The 18551-nt window shown below is 51.5% G+C and overlaps 1 protein-coding gene across 1 annotated transcript; it reads right to left on the reverse strand.

The window, feature by feature from the left end:
- Positions 1-2980: 2980 nt before the first annotated feature.
- TGAM01_v203870 (hypothetical protein) lies at positions 2981-3670 on the reverse strand (the record flags this gene model as incomplete). The annotated part of the gene is made up of 1 exon (XM_018803821.1): positions 2981-3670. The coding sequence occupies one exon, from the start codon at positions 3668-3670 to the stop codon at positions 2981-2983; it is 690 nt and encodes a 229-aa protein (XP_018662872.1).
- Between the last annotated feature and the right edge of the window lie 14881 nt (positions 3671-18551).

The raw sequence follows: 18551 nt of genomic DNA on the forward strand, positions 1-18551 counted from the left end.
GACGACCCCCTTATGTACATGCTGCCTGTATCCCTTGTACATACATACAACTATGTACGCCCGTAGGCGCAGCAGCACAGGCAGAAAGGCACCCTGAACGCGACTGTAGCGACGGCTTAGGCTTTGCAACTGAGCAGTGCGCTGCCCACATATCAGGGCGCTTAGATCCCGGCCAATCAAAGACACTGGACCCGAGGGTGGGTGACAGCCATATCCACGCCAGCCAATGACACGCCTCGCGGGAGCTCAACGGCGCTTAGAAAGCCAACTAGCACGAGCTAGGGCGGAATTGGATCGGTTCTCTTGGGACGACGCCGCTTTTAGCTGCTCCCAGATTTGTTGTACGCTGTTGGTTTTTTGTTAGGCCCATGATGTCCTACGAGACCGGGACGGGGACGGGGAGGGGGCCAAGAGTGACAGAAGAGGGTGTGCGGCCAGTGACGTCGGCGAACGTCACAATAGCACGGCGGATGTGCCCGGAGGACGAAGGATGGGGCGAGCCGTTGAAGATGGATGGAAGGAGGAGAGAGCAAGCACAGAAGGCAAGGCAAAGACTGACGACAGCCAAGGGCAGATAACAGGCGTCATACGGGCGTAACAGCATGAAATACAGAGGGAACAGCAGCACTTATTGCTATGACGGCCATCCCGTCGACGGACTTTGGCCGTTGAAAAAAAAAATGAGAGGCGTGTGTGGAAGACGAGTTTGGGCATTTGCACGGCAAGGAAAAGGGCTTGACGATAGATTTCAATCAAAGATGTCTAAGGCGTTGTTGATCATCACATACAAGACTCAGCGGTCTCGTCTAATTCGCTCAAATCTCACTGCAAGGAGTGAATGCCACGCCTTCGCTTTTCCTTTTCTTCTGCACTTTGATGGCCTATCATGCACGCAGCAACATATCCCTTGCTTATGCAGTTGTTGTTGCTTGCTGAGACCGAATGGAAATAGCCGCTCAGCTCATATCAAAAACATGAAAGCCAGACGGCGTCTAAGCTCTCTAATACGCACGGCTCCATATAACCGCAACGATCCGATAAAACAGAAGAACAAAACAAACAAAAACAAAAAAAACGATAGGCAATATCGTAGCAGGCGGCCGCCTCCATCGTGACCTAGCGGGAAGCATCTTCCCGTCCGGCCCATTATCCGGCCTAGACACACCCACCGCGCATACGGCACACACACACACATACACAAATTCCCATCCAGCATAAAACAACCACGCGCCCAATAAAATGGTAAAAAGCAAGCGGTAAAAGCAATTCGTCGTGATGCTTCTTAAATCTCCTCTCAAAGGGGCCATGCCTGTGACCTGCTGTCTTAGACGCCGCGAGACTCTGTAGTCGATTGTCACCACCTCTGACTCTCTGTCTATACATCATCTAGATGCAATACAAGAAATGAGAGAGAGATTCCAAGAAATGGGGAACAACATTCACCTTTCTTCCACTCTCTCTTTATTAATGAACAAGCCCTAATGCACAATAAACAATTCCTATTAGCATATAACATAACAAATACACCATCACAACTACTCTACACCTTCCTCGTATTTAGCAGCAGTCACCGCAACTCAACTACTACATGCAACAGTCACCAGGTGCCTTGCCTTGCCCGTACATATGGCAACCTACCATTCCCATTCCAAATGACCCATAATCTTTGAGAAATTCACCACTCAGAGCATGGAAGAGCAACGTATACATGGGGTTCAACGGATAGGCGCCCACTTCTATGCGACCGTCTCTGCGGCCCATCATCCTCCCCGGCCTCTGTAGTTTATTTTTCTTGTCTTTCACTTTTTCTCGTTCTCTTGGCCCGTGAATATGCACGTCTGCGTGAATTAAAGAACAGGACAAGAAAAAGGCAAGGCATGATATGAATGCCACGAATCAAGTGCCAGACCTATACCGATATTTCCTCCCGTGGCACAGACAGTTGCCGCTCCTTATTGCTACACACACGCACGGGAAGCCGTAAATCCTACTAACGACAGATCACGAAGTTGGTGGGAAAAAAAGATCGATGTGCCAATAGAATCTGCATCTGCCATGTTCGGCTTTGCGTTACAGTCGGAGATTATCAAGCTAGTCAAAGCAGTCTTCGCAAGAATGATTGGTTGCAAAGCAACACCCGCTGAATTGTTTTGTTCAATGTTTTTTTTGTGTCTCTAAATAGTGTATATATAGTAATATGTGTTACAAGCATCGAGGCGTATGCGATGCGTAGCTGGCTGCCCGTCTTATTCAAAAACGAAGCTGCCTCCATCGGCCCCTCTTGGTTCCCGCTTCCGGTGACACACGCAGAATCGCCTGACCCTCTGCCGCCCCCGCCGAGACCATTATCCACAGTCTAGGCTTCAGTATCGAGCCGGTCCAGGCGCTGCAGAAACGCCCGTCAGTCGGGCGCTGTGTCCGTGGGAAACGCCCATAAACTCCTCAAGGAAAATCCCTGACTCTTCCGCATGAAGGAAAAAAAGCCTCCACCCACGCAATTCCTCACAAAAAGAGGAGGAGTATGTTAATAGAAACGAGATATCCGGCATGGTGATAGTGACAAAGAAAATTAAAAGAAAACTCCCCACACCACTCGTCCATGATACGCCAGTAATAGTGTCGTGCTAGGACTCGCCTAGGTTTAGATAGTTAACCATCACATCGTCGACTTCAGCTGCGGCCAGCGTATTAGTGCTGAAGGTTTCGTAAAAAAAAGAAGTGAATTGGAAGCAGCTCGCCCTTCCAATTCTCCGATCATGCTTTTGTTGTCTCCCACAGGGAGATGTAGTCATCAAGACAAGAAATGAAAACACCTTGTGTTGTCGAATCATGGTTGGTATACAGTTGGTGTGATGGTAGTTAAAAGAATATGTAGATCGATGTCATTGCGATTGGCAAATGAGGAGTTAGGGTCGGTGCAAAGTATTGAAGTGTTGTGCGAAGGGATTGAATGTCGAAGCATGTTTCCCACTTTCGTTCCTCACTCAACTTTCCGTCGCTTGCCTCGGGGGGCAGGATCCATCTTTGGGGTGTAAGTGACAGTCCTCGTCACTACCTCACGAATGTGTCGCACACTAACACGCGAGGATTTTTGCTTCTTCGTCTCTCCAAGGCGGGCTTTGAGGGCAGCGTCCCAGTCAAACACAGGGTGAATCGACCGAGCGCTCCACGGGGAGCCTATGAGTCGGGAGCTCATGGGAGAATCCAGATTAGAAATGGCAGGGCTAGGCGGCACTTTCAGGCTAGGAAAGCAATTTGCTCCAGTTGCCGGTGCAGACATGGGCAGCGGCGCGGTGAATGGAGTTGGGGGAACTGCCGATGCTGGAGAAGGAGGTTTGCTGCTGGCAGCGCTAGAAGCTGGAGATGGACGTTCGTCCACTGAGGAGCTATCCGACTTGTCGCTAGCAGCAGACGTCGGTGCAGACTCGGGAGAAATTTCGCCGGGTGCGAGAGCTGGCGAGTTGAGCGATCCTAGAGCCTTGGAGAGGAAATCGGTGTAGGCCAATGGTGGACTGATCGGTGTTTGGATGTAGCTAGGATCAGGCTTGCAGGCAAAAAGAGCAGACCGAGGAGTAGCCGTGTTTGCTGAGCTGATATCGGGAGGAAATGTGCTCGTTACTGGAGTAGAGAGCTTGCCCAGCTTGGGCCTGGTTGTGACTGCTGCAGGCATAATGGCAGAAGTAGTCGCTGAAATAGCCGCGGGTGTCGAATGGGATGATAGCAGCGATATACAAGTCGAGGTATATGCGCAGGTGCAGGTGGATTTATATTTTCCTTTGTACTCAGTAGTGGGAGTTGGTGGGTTGTAGTGGCTGTTAGCTAGAGTCGAGCAAAGTAGGTCGAGTGAATAAGACAGAGGGTGAGCAGCAGCCGCGGCAGCTTGTAAGCCTTGAGGCTTCAGAGCTTTAGCCAGAGGTACTCGTAAATCGAAGACTGTTGAGAACTTGTAAAGCAACGAGATGAAGCCAGAGAAAAGTTTGGCGGGGGACGAAAGAAGGCAGGCTGCGGTGGTTATAATGTGTTGGATCGTTGGCCGTGGTCAGAGCAGCAGAAGCAGTGGACGGGGCGTGTTTCTAGGGAGGCGTGTTCCTCAGTTGAAAGCGTCAGAGACAGCAACACCCCGGCCGACGAGGGGTTTGGCGGCAAAGGCGAGACGGGGTTTGGCTGTTTGAGAAGAGCCAGTCAACGCACAGCAGGCAGTGTAAGGCTCGGACAGGGGCTGTGTTTTGGATATGCGCCGGTGGCCTGGGTGGGAGGCGTTGGAAGATCCCTGCCGCTGGACGCCTATTGCAGGTTACCGATGGCCAAGCGGATTGGACGACGCAGAAAGGATTTCCCAAGGGGGGTGGGAGCAGGGGATGGAGTGGAAGATGGAGCGCGCAAGCAGCAAATTGGCTGCGACCCAGACTGAATTTGATGGTTTATGCGCCGTGCTGCGAATGCCTTTTGGCGCCGAAACAAAACGAATAAACGGAACGGCGAGAGAGAGAGACGAATAATAGGCCCAGGATGATGGAAAGTTGAAGTTGCAGGAGAAGAATACGAAAAGGAGAGGCGAGGGAAAAGTCCTGATGAAAAGGAAAGTCCTGGGCAGAGCAACAGCCAGAGGAGGGAGGAGTCGCATGGATGTCCCTGGGAAAGAGTGACCGACTCTGCCTGCGCAGCACCTCGTTGGTGATGGTGATGAGAGGCTCAAAGTGCAGGCAGCACTGAGGGAAGGGGGGAACCAGAGGGGCGCTGGGCGTTAAAGCAGCGCGGAGCCGAGGGGCGTGCGCACGGGTACCTCGATGCGACCTTGGCGGCGCATAATCGGTGGCCGGTGACTGCAGGTTGTAGGCCATCCCGAAAGGTACTGGGCGGGTACACGTTGCCAGGCGTTGTGCTTACAGGGCATTCGACCGCTACAGCAGCGGCCACAGGGCTTATCCAGGCCACAGGGCTTATCCAAGCACTAACAGACGGAATCTACAGTAATAGAAAGAGCGTTGCCAACAATAGACCGTCAGCATGCGCGATCAAAGCTGGCCTCGACAAGTTTCCGAGGCACTACTATGAGCTGCGAGTGCTAAACTTGGCTGTTTCTCAGCTGCCACGCTGCAAGAGAAGGCAAGAGACAGTGAAGGCATTGAAAAAGCCCTCTCCCGAAAAGAAAAGCGGAAAAGAAAAGCAAAGAAAACGATGCCAGCTGGTACTGCCCTCGGCTGAGGGGTGCGCCGTACAGACGGCCAACTGGACTGACTAACCTGCCCTAGGTCTTGTGGCTCAAGGGGAAGATCTCCGGGCGCCTCTGCTAGGCCGCTTTGGTCGTCGGCAACGACTGTGATTCGACGGCCGAGTACGAAGCAAATGGGCGCGAGCCGCCGCTGTCCAGCTGATTGGCCAGGGGCCAGCGGTTCGGGACCCAGGGCAGACTCGAGAGCGAGCGAAATGACACTTCTCCCGGCGACGCCAACGCGCGAACTGCTGGCTTGGTCCCAGAGGCTTGGGAAGGCCGGACGCTCCTAGCTCGGGGACAAGTCGCTGGCAGTGGGCTGGCGATGCTGGGCCTGGAGGTGATGGAGGATTTGGTTGGGTCGGGACCTGTTAAGCTTTGGCCCGGTCGGTGATTCAGGCAACTAGCCTCGTCGTGAGCTCCCAGCAATTAGGTCACGATGGATGATGCAGTTCTCGCTCAACTTTGGCTCTCGGCTGGTGGTACCGTTCGCCGCTCGCGTGGCTGCTGAGCCCAAGGATGGGAGGGGCCTGAAACCGGGGAATAATGACGCGACGTTTGTCGCCTGTCCCAGAGGCTGATGCCAGCCCAGAAACGAACATCGGGAGCGGAGTCGAGACAGCAGAAGCTGCAGCAATACGGCGGAGCGTGGTGGTGAGCACTGCTCGGCGCTGGACTCAGCGGACAAAAGAACACAGGCATGCAGAGCGGGCACATGCGGCGAGAGAGCACCTGGACTGGGTCTGTTGAAATGAGACCCAGAATAAGAAGCTGCCAAAAGCACAGAGGTTGTTATGCCTCTGTCTGTGCGTATCGCTACCGGTTTCGTCTTTACAATTTTCTGGGGGTGGCTTAAACAGCCCAGTCGCTGGAACCCATCGTCAATCAGCTGGGGGATCTCGAACGAGGATGACGATCCGGGGGGTCAAGCATGTTCTACCAGGTGTAGCTGTTGGGCAACGACACATTGCTACTGGGAGAAACCCCGGCGGCATCTCCACGATCAGCTCAGCTAACAGACCTGAGTTACTTCTAAATTGACCTTCTCTCAGCCTGCCGTCCTGATACAACAAAATACAACAAATAATTCGACTCCACTCGCTCGTTCATTGAGAAAAGATAGAGGGCGACCTTGTGTCTCGCAGCGCTTCTCGCCGTCTCTCCAGTCCCAATCATCGTACAGGCAAGCCCCCACGATCTGGCAGCGTCTTCTCGATGCATGGATGCGCGCGCATCGGCTGCTCTATGGAGCATCACCACCTCAAGCCTTGGATTCGAAGAATACCTCTCCGTCTCCAGACAACTTCAGTTTCGTTTCGTCCCGGCGCCATTCCCTTACCCAACCCTCACATCGAGCTTTAGCAATAGCCGGCGCTTAGTCACTCGTGGTCAAATATGCACTCGCGATGGAACCGTAGCAACAAGCGCTGGCTGCATGACCGTCCGAAGCAGGCCAGACCAGGGCCACCGGTTATTCTTCCCGCCTCTCTCTATTTCATTCGCCTCTTTCAAAAGGACCCAAGCTTTATTCTTCTTTTGATAGGCTGCATATACATGAGCGCGCTTCTTTACGGCGCCAGCACAGCGCTGCATTCGTTCAATCTAGGCCTCTAGGCCTCATACTGCATTGTCTAATGCGGCCATTTACTGCGGCCACAGTCGTTTCTGCAGCCGGCGGGCGCTGGATTCAATGGACATGCCCTATGGATTGAAGCTGGACTAATCGGCATCCCGGCCAATGGTTTGGCAGACGCTTACACAATTGTATGATTCTGGATACTGGAGCTGCCACCACTACACCCCAGCTTAAGCGCCGCCGCTCTACGCTTGCATGAAGGAAGATGGAAGCGCAAGCCTCAGGATCTCTCTGGCGCCTCAGCAGCGATTTCCGCTAATGAAAATAAGCGCATCAAAGGTCGGCGACCTGGATGCATTGAAAGCAGCAGATATGCTCGCGCGATGTGCGAGTGGTATGACATGCACATCGCATAAATACTGCATGTACTACTAGCATACGTTACTCCTCACGATTGAGCTGCCCGGCAAATGGCCGAAATATCTAGTTTCTACATGAGTCAGGCACTACTGACACCAATGTGATGCATCCTTTCCGGATTCTGGCCTGAGAAACGTTGTTGGTCGATGGCACGTCCAACCAACATGCATTACAAAAGGCTCCGCCGAGTCATCATCTTCATGCCATATGTAGAAAAGCTGATCTTGAGTGGGTCTACAAAGGCCTATAACAAGCAGTGCCCCAAGGATTTTGAGGCTCTTTTTGACTCTGGTGCATGAATTTGCTGAAATCCGTTCGGCCTTTGTGCTTCCACTTGGGCATCGCTGCGTTGTTCGACTTGGCTCTATTCGTGCGTACACTTTGGTCGATAGTGTTGATGGAGATGCAAGCCACTAATCCTTCTCCTCCATCTCAGAGGAGTGGGCACCGATGCCATTCGTTCCACAAGGCCCCCTTCTCATCGTCTCTCATTCCTTCCCGCTGCGTTCTGTTCTCTAGTAGGGCCACGACATCATAACCGAGCTATTGATCCTAGACTGGCCATGATGGTGTGCCTAAGTTTGTGTGACGCACCCCGCGGGTATGAGAGAGAACGCCGTCTTCCATCAACTTATCTGCTTCATTTAGCTTCACGCTTTCCCCTATTATCCGTCGGGCACGCTCGTTGACTGAAAATTACGTACATACATATACTTGTAGGGTGTTGGTCCAGGGCCTTGATGCTAAGGCCCATTCATGACAATCAATTCTCAAGGATACGAGGTGCCGTATGTCGGCGTATCCGTACGCGCAAAACAAATCACAGAGATACCCGGCTTATGCTTTTCTCAAACGCTTCCAGCGTTTGTGGTCTAGCCATTCGAATATATTACTAGAGCCGTAACGATGGACAAAATCAGCTATACAAAACCAGGCGGCTTCTGGGGAATTATGGATCTCGCCCACCACTTTCAGCTGTTTTGCCACAGCCTTGAATCTCTTTACCAGCGACGGCTACGCTAGACATAGATGAGTCGTGTTTGTTAAACCGTGTTCGACCCTTGCAGGAGGAAGGATTCATCAACTTGGCGATAGAGGCGAAGTGTGTGTACCAACGAGACCGGCCCTGGATATTCTGAGCATTCGTGATGCCTGCTTGCTTGCTTGCTCTGCACACTCCTCCTCATCTGACTATCATTTCGTGTCTCTTTTTCTCGGTGTCAATATCTTAACAGGAAACTAGCCTAACCATTGAGAATTCGACACTGCATGTCAGAGTGATAGAAAAGCATATAAACCGGGTCAACTTATGGAGCCTCACTCGGCATGCCACGTATGGGGAGCCTCGTTATGGGCTGTTGGCTCTCCTTGAACAATGATAGAGCTGGTACGCTTCAAGGAACGCATGTTCCCTTCGTTCACGCCTATTAACAGGGCGCTCCTATCGGCATTCCCATTCCCCCAATGGCGATTGTGGCGCTTCGGGCCGTGGCCAGCCTCGAATCTGATTGAACAGGCTCGGCGTTAACGCCCGCGTAGAGTCTTGTTTATTTCCACTAGTCTCCAGCATACAAAATCCTTCGTAGACGCTCAGTGGCCAAGATATACTCACCCCTTCATCGTCGGTATGGCGTTGGGGCATCTGGTTGAGACACTCATGACGATGTATAAGCGCCTGTTTGAGAGCATGTGAAGGTAACTCTTGGAGGGGTGGTTCAAAGATGAGGTAGAAAGGTCCGCATGTTCACACCGCCATTCGACATATGAGCCGGACTGGCTGTGATATGATGGCACTTTGAAGCATATGCAGTTATGATTATGCTGCGTCGATGCCTAGACACTGTCCATATGGGTCCAGACAGTACAGAGAAGTTCTTGCTATTCACGGAAATGCGACACAGCTTGTGAACAGTAATTAGACATATTTCCAGTTGCTGCTTTGCTCATGCGATACAATAGGCGGCCATTGAAAAGACAATTCTCGAGCACTTGCCGCTGATATCAGTCGCAGGTGAGTGATAGGGCGGTAATTGAAACCCGATAGAGAAACCCTGCAGTGGGCAATCATTCGCATCAAAGACATATTTATTGATGCTATCTCGAGCACCTATGCTACAGAAGATATAAATGGAAACAAACACTTTGTCGCCGGTTTCATGTTACTGCCAAGCTTCAATTAGTCTTGTGACCAAAGCCGTGATGGAGAGCATTTAACATCGTCTGGCGAATGCGGATTGCTGTTCCCTAACAGGGACATCCGCACGCATAATCTTGTGTGCTATATTTAGACCGTTCTTTGTCTAGTACTACATACCTATATGTAGATAGTGCCCTGGACACTGGGGGACGAAGCAGCTGTAGAGGCGTAGAACAGATCACTTATATCAACATGTATCTTAAATCACAAAGGCTACCGTGAACATAGGTGTCATGGTATGTTTAACGTAATTCGACTCTCACGAGTCTCTTCTGATTGATCCGCCGTCCAATCGATATCTGTGTGCTCCCTGCTGCGATGAAATTCGCAGTCGGGACCTCGTAATTATCTACTCCATTCGGCATGAATTATGTGCTTGCCGCTTTATCACAGATAGCTTCAGACTATCGGCTAAGCTTATGATGCATGTTAGAAACGGAAGACATTGAGAGCTCCGAATTGCAGAGGAGGATGGAATTCGCTTTTTAATCGATGAGATTTGCCCGTTTTTTATTTATTTCAGACGAAATCCGTTTTTTAAACCGATGGAATCTAGTTTTGTTTCGACGAGATCTACGTTTTCGTCAACGAGATCTGGCTTTTCGTCAACGAGATCTGTCTTTTCGTCAACGAGATCTGTCTTTTCGTCAACGAGATCTGTCTTTTCGTCAACGAGATCTGTCTTTTCGTCAACCAAGTCTGCTTTTTCGTCAATTAAATCTGCTTTTTCATCAACGAGATCCGTTTTTTCGTCAACGAGATCTGTCTTTTCGTAATGATATTTGCTTTTTTATCGACGAGATCTGCCATTTCAAAACAATGAGATCCGCTTTTGGTCGACGGAATCTGCTTTCTGTCAACGAAACGTACCTTTTATCGACGGAACCTACTTCTTTGTCGTTGCCATTCAGCAGGCAGTGCTAGCGTTTTACAGTAAGTCACTCTTAGGAAAAATTCCTCCAGGCTTATATATGTAATTTGTTCCGTTGAATCGTAGTTCATCTGACCAATTAGTATGAAATTTAATATTATAAAATTAGCCACCGTTTGCATCAACAGCGCAACGAGACCATAGCGTCGTCACACTACCGTGTGCCCAAGCCTTCATCCATCTATTCTTAGAATCTGATGGCATATGCTATTGCAAATCTAGCTGCAGTAGAGTAACACAAACCATCACCTGAAGCAGAAATAGAAAGATTGGTATGCTATTACATAATAAGTGTGAGGACCACTGGAAGCCATCGGATTGCTCTGGGAGTCCCCCAAATGATGTGAGACATGCAGAATTAATGCAGTGCATCATGTGGACGAGCGTATAGATTACATTCCCGTCTATATATACATGGCATCGCTCTTCTAACGCTTCTTTTTCAGATCAACAGTGTCAGATCTAACAGATAGGACCAGTTTACATTTTCAGATGCCTTTCTCAACTTTTCGCCGCCCTTGTAAACATGCATTGGTCTAATCTACTCTCTTGCCTTGTTGCCTTGGGTTCTTCCTCAGCAGCCGCCATAAATGTACGTTTTTTTCCATAGCTTTTGAAGGCCAGCCGCAATTGACCAAGAACAATTAGGTGTGGCTGTATAGCTTGCCAGAGTACCGAGGACACGTTTATGAGTTTGATGGCGACTCGCACACATGCAGCACAATTAGTGAAGCAGTGTATGTTTTCTATATGCACACGAATACATGTATAGAGCTAATAGCAGAATAGGCATGGAAACGTGCAGTCCGCCAAGATTGTGCACTTTGAACCATTCCCGTATTTTGTTTGCACGTTGTTCAGGTGAGGGGCCTCTTTCTTTAGGCCTGTATGCTTCATAGTGTTACTCGATTTCTTGCAAGCTAACACTCGGTCATCCTGAAGTTCCAACGATTGCGCGCTACACTCCGAGCTCTTTACTCTCGCAGCAGACGGCCAAGATATTCCTCTTGCTCCCAAGTTTGATGTTTGTTCGATCTTGTGCGAATCTTGGGAGCCGTAAGCAAGGGGGAGAGCCGCTTGAAGAGGCCCAGTGGCCCGAAATCTCGGCGTTCTTTGCGTTCTTGTCTTGCTCTTCTCGATTTCTCTCGCTTACGGCCAATTCCCGCTGCTAATATACAAGTAGCAATAAAGCTCCCGCTCCAGCATAGCAGCAGTTGATAGACCCTTGGAAGTGGAAAGTGGGATGATCTACTTTGCACAATGATCTTCATACTGCGTGCTCCATACTGCTACGACCATGAGCTCGACAGGGGGTGAACGTGGCATACGGGCAATAAGTGCCAATCAAAGGGAGAAGAATACTGGGCTGTCAATGTCCGGGGGTCGAGATGAAGATTGCGTATGAGCAGTGTTACGGTAGAGCCGCATGAGAAGACTGTTGGATGTTGTGCATGGGCTATGGTCGTACGAGTGCCTGGATACGCCGAAAGAGAACATGATATGTGATTGCTGTCATTTTGACTATGATATATTACTACAGTCTTCTACATGCAAACAATCTCCATCTCTTTCAATTAAACAGCGTCACAGTACATGTACCTATTGCTTTCCCCCTCTTCTTTGCAAATGAACTCGTTGATGCCAGCAGCTACCCTACAATAATCCAGAAAATGGAGCGGGATCACGCAGGGAATAATACGGATAAGAAGTGTATACGAGAGACGAAGCTACCACCAGCGGGCCGGCTCCATATCGATATTGCCAGACTAGTACGTACATGCATTCGCTACGAAGCAGCCGCATGTTCTGCGTGGGCCGTTGAGCTGTTGCTTGTAACGCCACAAATTACAATGCAGAGATGATGAAGAGGCAAGTATTTCGTCGACCTTTCTGCACGACCCATGTCAGGGTGATGCAACGCTCCAGGTCCAGCCCTTCGGAGCTCGAGAGACTCGTCTATGCGAGATGATGCTGCCCAGACCTGTTGGTCAGCTGGATCGGCAGTGCATGTACAAGTAGCGAGTGATAGGACTTTGGCTCTGGCCTGAGGCTCTCCGCAGGTCGGCTGGAGGTTTGGACGAGGAGAAAGCCGGTATCCACTCAAGCTGAGGGCTTCTCCCTCTCTCGTTACTAGGATCAAGCATCAAGCAACATCACATCTATAGTAGTATACTGCAGCTCTGCTACAAGCTCCAAACTGGAATCACACCCAAGAGAGCCCCCAGAGCCCCTGCAACAATACTATCCCGCACCGTCACAGCGTGGCAAAAACTAATCGGTAGGCCGTCGGGCCTCGACGACGCAAACATGGGAGCCCAAGGCCTTGCTCGAAATCGAAACCTCGTGGCTCACCGGCACCGACGGCCCAAAACAGGAACGTAGGCCGAAATCCTGCAGCCCCCGCTGTCCACTCACAGCAGCGGACCAAAAATGCCGCCCTTGAATTTTGGCCACTCAGCTGTGCCGAAGCAGACGGCGGCTTTTGTGATTTGCCGCCTTCGTTACATGGCCAGCGCCCCCACCTGATTCGTTGAGAAGGGTAGGGATGAAAGTGGAAGAGGATCTGAACACAGGACCTTCGATTTTCTACATTCTGTATTCTGTAATATGCGAGGCTTCTCCAGCAGACAAAGAAAAAAACAAGAACCAACAGAGGCGAAAAACAAGTCCCACCTGTGCAGCATTAGTGCTTCGTACTGCATACCCAGCTGGAGTCTAGTAGCTCTCCAGACAAAGCTAACAGAATAGTCTGTAGTAGCATTATTACTCCGTAGGGCAAATGATCGAAAAAAAAAAGAAACGAAAAAACGGGGGTTCTTGGAGGTCTTGGAAGTCCCTCGAGGCCATCAACAAAAGACAACTTGCACTGTGGGCTGGGCTGGCTGTTTTAGACCCTGTGTGACTCCGAGATTGGTTGGTACGGGCCCTGTGGGCTGTCGTCACATCGCGGCGAGCGCCACGATTTTCCCTTTCCCAAATTCCACATGCTGAGATTTGCTCAACGGGTCAAGTCGTATATTGTTAGGCATGGGCTTTGCAGAAGAAGGAATGGCCCCGGAAATGCTACTGTACATTGTCCCCAAGCAGCCCTTTATTTTCCTGTAAGACGAGGCTCGAAACAGCGCCGTGGCTGCTTCTGGGCGCTGCGTATACATCACTCCTTGCTTTGCATGTGTATGTGTTTCCGCGCATGTGCTTCGAAACCAGGGCACACCGACTTTTGGCAGCAATCTTGTTTTTTCCCGTCTTTTCTTTGCTTTTTTCTTCTTTACGAGGCATTGCGTGGCGCGTCCTGCAACATGCTGCTTTTGTCAAGTGTCTTCGTACTTCTAGTGCCTCAGCCACCTCGTAAGGCTGCATCGCATTGCAGCAACATGATAGGCCGATGTACTTGGACAAAACGGTATACCGAATGACGAGCTTTGAAGCAAGTTTACAAATAAAGAAGTCGACGTGCATGGGCCACTGGGTTCTAAAGCCATTTCTGACGCAGCATCCTCACTGCTAGTGGCTGCTTGGCTTACCTGTACTTGTACTGTAGCGCATCATATCGACCTTGTCTTGTTCCTTTTCTTCAGCCGCACATGCGAGATGCGTTTTGCGCCCGTTTGCTGTCCCCTGTTGTCACCGCTTCTTTCCTTCTCAGTGGCCTCATCCGTATTACTTTTTGTATCTGATACAGCCGTGGCTCAGTGCATCAAAACGGCTGGCTGCAGGTGGGGTCCGAGTACAGGGTTCATGGACTTTTCATGTTGGCTGCTACCTTGCAAGACTCGCCTCGCCGGTTTCAATCGCCATCTCCACGCAGTGCTACCACCACCATCACAAGATGCATTTCCCCCATGGCAGCGCACTAATGTCCGAGGCATCCTATCGTGCTACTAGCAGTAGTGAGCGGCGATAGGGACATGGGGGTCTGATTCATGCCTTTTTCTCAGGACAGGGCTGGGGGCTTGGGGGGGTTGACAATGACAGCTCACTCACACGGCGCGAGGGCGAACGTGACGATGCTGCCGGAGGCGGAGAGATTGGAGCCCGTTTTAACGAAATACATTCCATCGCCGCTGCTACTATACGAGGAGATGAGTATCTATATGGTATGGTTTGAAAGTTACTAGCAGTATCACGTTTTTTTTCCAAATCTTGGGCAAGATAGTCAGGGGAATAAGGTTGATGTCAGTTATATCTAATAGGTAGCTCTGTATAGCTGGGCGTTAGTTGGGCATGATAACTCGAGATGGCCAGGGGTAGAGCCGGGCAAAGTCTCAGCAGCAAGCTTTAGCCTTTGCGTCTCCCCAAACAGTAAGCGACGGCCATCATCATGTACACACTCTATTGGGTACCAAGCGCGGGAGGACGGAGACGTTCGGAGGGCCTGGTAGGATGCACTAAATCGCTGGGCCTCCATCACACACACGCGCACTCTAGCTCGGTACCTGGGCTGCTGTAGGTAGTCGTATGCACATCGTACTTGTTACTTGATAATGCTACTGTGCTGTACCTACACTGGACATACTATGTCCTCTGAAAACAGGGAATATTGCGTCCAAGTGCATCATCTTTACTCGAGCATAGATTACTTGCTGCTTCTGCAACGCTGCCATGAAACATGCAGAAACATGTGCAAACGGCGTCGACGGCAAAAGGGTATGGGGTACAAGGTTTGCACCTCGCCTGGCTGTCAAGGAACCCAAGGTTTTGCTAACAAGCGCCATCACGGCGTGTCTGCCACTGCTAGCTCGGCTAGCTTTCTGTTGAGGGACACCACGCGTGTACCTCGTGTACTCGAGGTCCTGCATTGCCGTGGCAAACTCCAGGTACTGGGAACTCCCGCGCTGCGTCCGTATACACGCTCCGTAGTCGTCGGGCTACAGTTCCCAGTACGAGGCGGCTCCGTGCCGCAGCAGACAAGGGGCCAGGCCAGACCATCAACAAACAACGACGTGCGCTAGCAAGCATCAACACAGCATGAGGAACTGGCGAAAAGGTGAAAAATAGAGGAAAAAAACGAGCGCCTCATGGCCCGTGCGTTCTCGTCATGGCCTGTCAGCCAATGGCAGCGCATGTGGCCAAAGCCAGCCACCAGCAGGGCCCCACGCCAGGGCTGATTCAGCCAGTCACAGGTGTTAAAAGACTCCCGGCCCCCCGCTCCCTCAAATCACATCTTCGCATTTTCCCTCGTCCTCTTCGCGAGCCTTGCCTCCTCCCACTCCACGACCAATCAATCCCGCCCTGCCCTGTCCGACGAACCAGCAGCAATTGCGAGGTCCAAGACGGCGAAAAAAAGGGCCCTTCCCGCGCCTCACGCGTGCAATCAGATTCGTCCGTCAAGGGAGCGCAGCGAAACATCCAGCCGTGGCCATTCACAGCGTCTCGACTATCTCGTTCCGATCCGCTTGCAAGCCGCGCGCAACGCCCGTCCATTGAGCGTCCAGGCCGCAGCGTCAAACCTTGAGCAACCCGGCCGGCTCTAGTCGCAGCTTTTTTTTTTCTGCGGCTCTTCCGAAGCCGTCCAGTTGTGTGAACGCACGCGATCCCCGGCTACTCTCCAGGACCCCCCTCGTGTTGTGTGGGTGACCCAAAAGACACACCTTTGCGCGCTTGCTGCAACGTCAAAGGAGAAGGAAAAAAAAAAGCTTCACAAGCTTTGCCATTGTTTTAGCTGCCCAGGCATCGCATCTGCATTGTATATTAGCATTGCTGCTAGCGAAGTCGTCGTCGTTTTTGGTCTTTGGTCTTGTTTTTGCTTTTGCATTGCATTCTGCATTTCCGCTTGCAACCGGATCCTCGGAGCCCCTCAGTTTCGGCAAACAGAGTCTGCAGCTCCAAAAACAGCAGCACAGCAAAGCCAAAAAAAAAAACAGAAGCAGCGCAAAGCTTTCCCCACCTCGCGATTCGGTCTGCGACGTCAGCATCGATAGCAGCGCTTTTTGCGACATTCAGCCCGGAGCAAGGCTCGCACAGGCAACCCGCCGCTCACCTAAAAAATCCAGCCTGTCCGCCCGCCAGCAAATCAGCTTCCTGCAACCCGCGTGGCCCTTCATCGTCCATTGCAAGCTCGCACCGCCAGAGGCCTATCATCGTCGCCAGCCTCAGCTTCGCCCTCGCCATTGGCGCAACACGTCATCAGGTGACAGCGCGCATCTGCAGCGCCCATCTCCCAATTGTCCGAGCATTCAATCAGAGCGCTGCGTTGCTCTGTCGCATGGTTGCTGTCAATTTCCAGCTCCTGGGAATACCTGCCAACAAGCCTGTAGCCGCCACCGCAAATCACATCCAGGACACGCCATTCCTGGTCGGCGGCGCATTCTGTCTGTGGCTGCGTCGAATCGGTACGTAGTATTTTTATCTTGTTCTAATTTCGGCCTCGTTTCTTCTCTATTCTGCATTTTGATGCCGTCATCACCACCCTCGTCGCTTCTGCTTGTAGCTGCAGCGACCTCCCCTGGCTCTTCTATTTATTTACTTGGCAACATCCTTTCTCTTTTGGGCCGCACGAAATCGCCCTGTTTCTGGGATCGATTCGCTTTTTACTTTGCTTTTTGCTTAACTTTTGCCTTGTTTTTTTCTGTGTTTTTTAAGCCCCCCCCTTGTCTTTGTTGCGTTTGCTTTGACGAATACCTGCCCTTCCTTCAACATCATTTGTTTTGAGACGACGGCATATGCCTGGATGCCCTGCAGCTCACGCATATACACCGACTCTTTCCACTCGCTCAGCCCAGCCCAGTTCGCCTACTGGTCTCACAGCCCTCGCTCTCACAGCCTCTCTGCATTTCTACCCCAGCAACTGCCACTATAACGTTCCCCGTTTACTGGGCTGAGTACGTCCGAGCGAGTTCTTCTCTTCATGCACCCACTTTGCAGAATCTGCCCTGTCCTGTCGTCACATCTTGAATCTTGAACAAAGCTCCGCAACACGGCCATTTGGCTGGCCCAAAGGCTCGATTTGACCTGCCCGATTGCCTCATTCGCCTCTCCCGTCCGTCCCTCCCACACACCACTGCCATCCTCGGCCAAAGCGGTCGTCTTCGCTGAACCGGACACGGCCAGCACCCACCACCAGCCTGATTTCATCCCCCACCTCATGGCGTGTCTTAGTCTATATGCCCAACTCTCCGCTTTGCCGTCCGGATGAGACAGTCAACTCGCTGGGCTGAGAGGCAGCGCCGCGTAGTCTTGGACACTTGGACAGGGCAAAGCAAGCAGGCGTCATCCTGCTCTTGACCTTGACGTCTTTAAGCGTACGCGCTGCATCGCATCTCTTAAAGCGAATCTCATGGCGCTTATCTGGATCGGCACGCTCTCGTCGCCCTCCCCCTTCACACGCCCATCTTGGGCTCTCATTTGCCTTTGTTTACTGGTGTGCCGACGTGTCGGCAGCGGTTGGGGGCCTTCTTGGTGGGCTTGCTGGCCCGGTGGACCTGGCTGCATATTCCGTCATGCATGAGCTACAACTATGCCAACGCATCACAAGTGTGGCTCCCTGGCGCTGCTTGCTCACACCCCTGCCCCATCCCTGCCTGGATACCTCTGGCTGTCTCACTATTCGCAGCGTCTCGCCTATATACAAACGAGCTAACGCCTGTGGTTGGATAGATCTTTGTTAATCCTCGATTGAGCTGCTCTGGGGAAGTGGAAAAAGCGACTGCTCTGTTTCGTCCGTGCCTCTCCATCCATCGTCATCCCGTACCTTGTCGCAACGACCCGGGACAAGACCAAGCAAAGACAGCTCTCTCTCCGTCTCTCTCCTGCGCCGTGCCTCTTCACGTGGTTCTCTCGCGCCCGGCAACTCAGCCACCCTCCACTCTGCTCCCCACGAGCACAACTCTGCCTGCAGGCGCCTTGCGGCTTCATTAGCCACGTACCTTGGCACCATCCCACCACCTTGCCAGCTCACCAACGCATGTGTCTGGTAGACTTGGGTGCCTGAACATCGCGCGCTTCTCTTTGCGATTACCCAAGCATCGAATCGCCAGTTCCCAACCACACGTGCCCAACCCCAATACCCAAAGCAATTGCGCAACTTAAACCTCTTCAAAACAAAAAAAGAAGACAAAAATCTTAAGCAACAAAGGAAAGAAGTATTGTACTAGCGATAATATCTTCTTTTTTCTTCTTCTTCTTCTTATTCATCGAGCTTCGGTTATTCGTCACTGGCGTCTTTGCTCTCTCTCCATACTCACTGTAAGCAGCTTGCCTAGCGTTGCGCTGTCGA

Source organism: Trichoderma gamsii, assembly GCF_001481775.2.
Source record: "Trichoderma gamsii strain T6085 chromosome Unknown Scaffold_10.2, whole genome shotgun sequence".
In the NCBI taxonomy this organism is placed as follows: domain Eukaryota; kingdom Fungi; phylum Ascomycota; class Sordariomycetes; order Hypocreales; family Hypocreaceae; genus Trichoderma; species Trichoderma gamsii.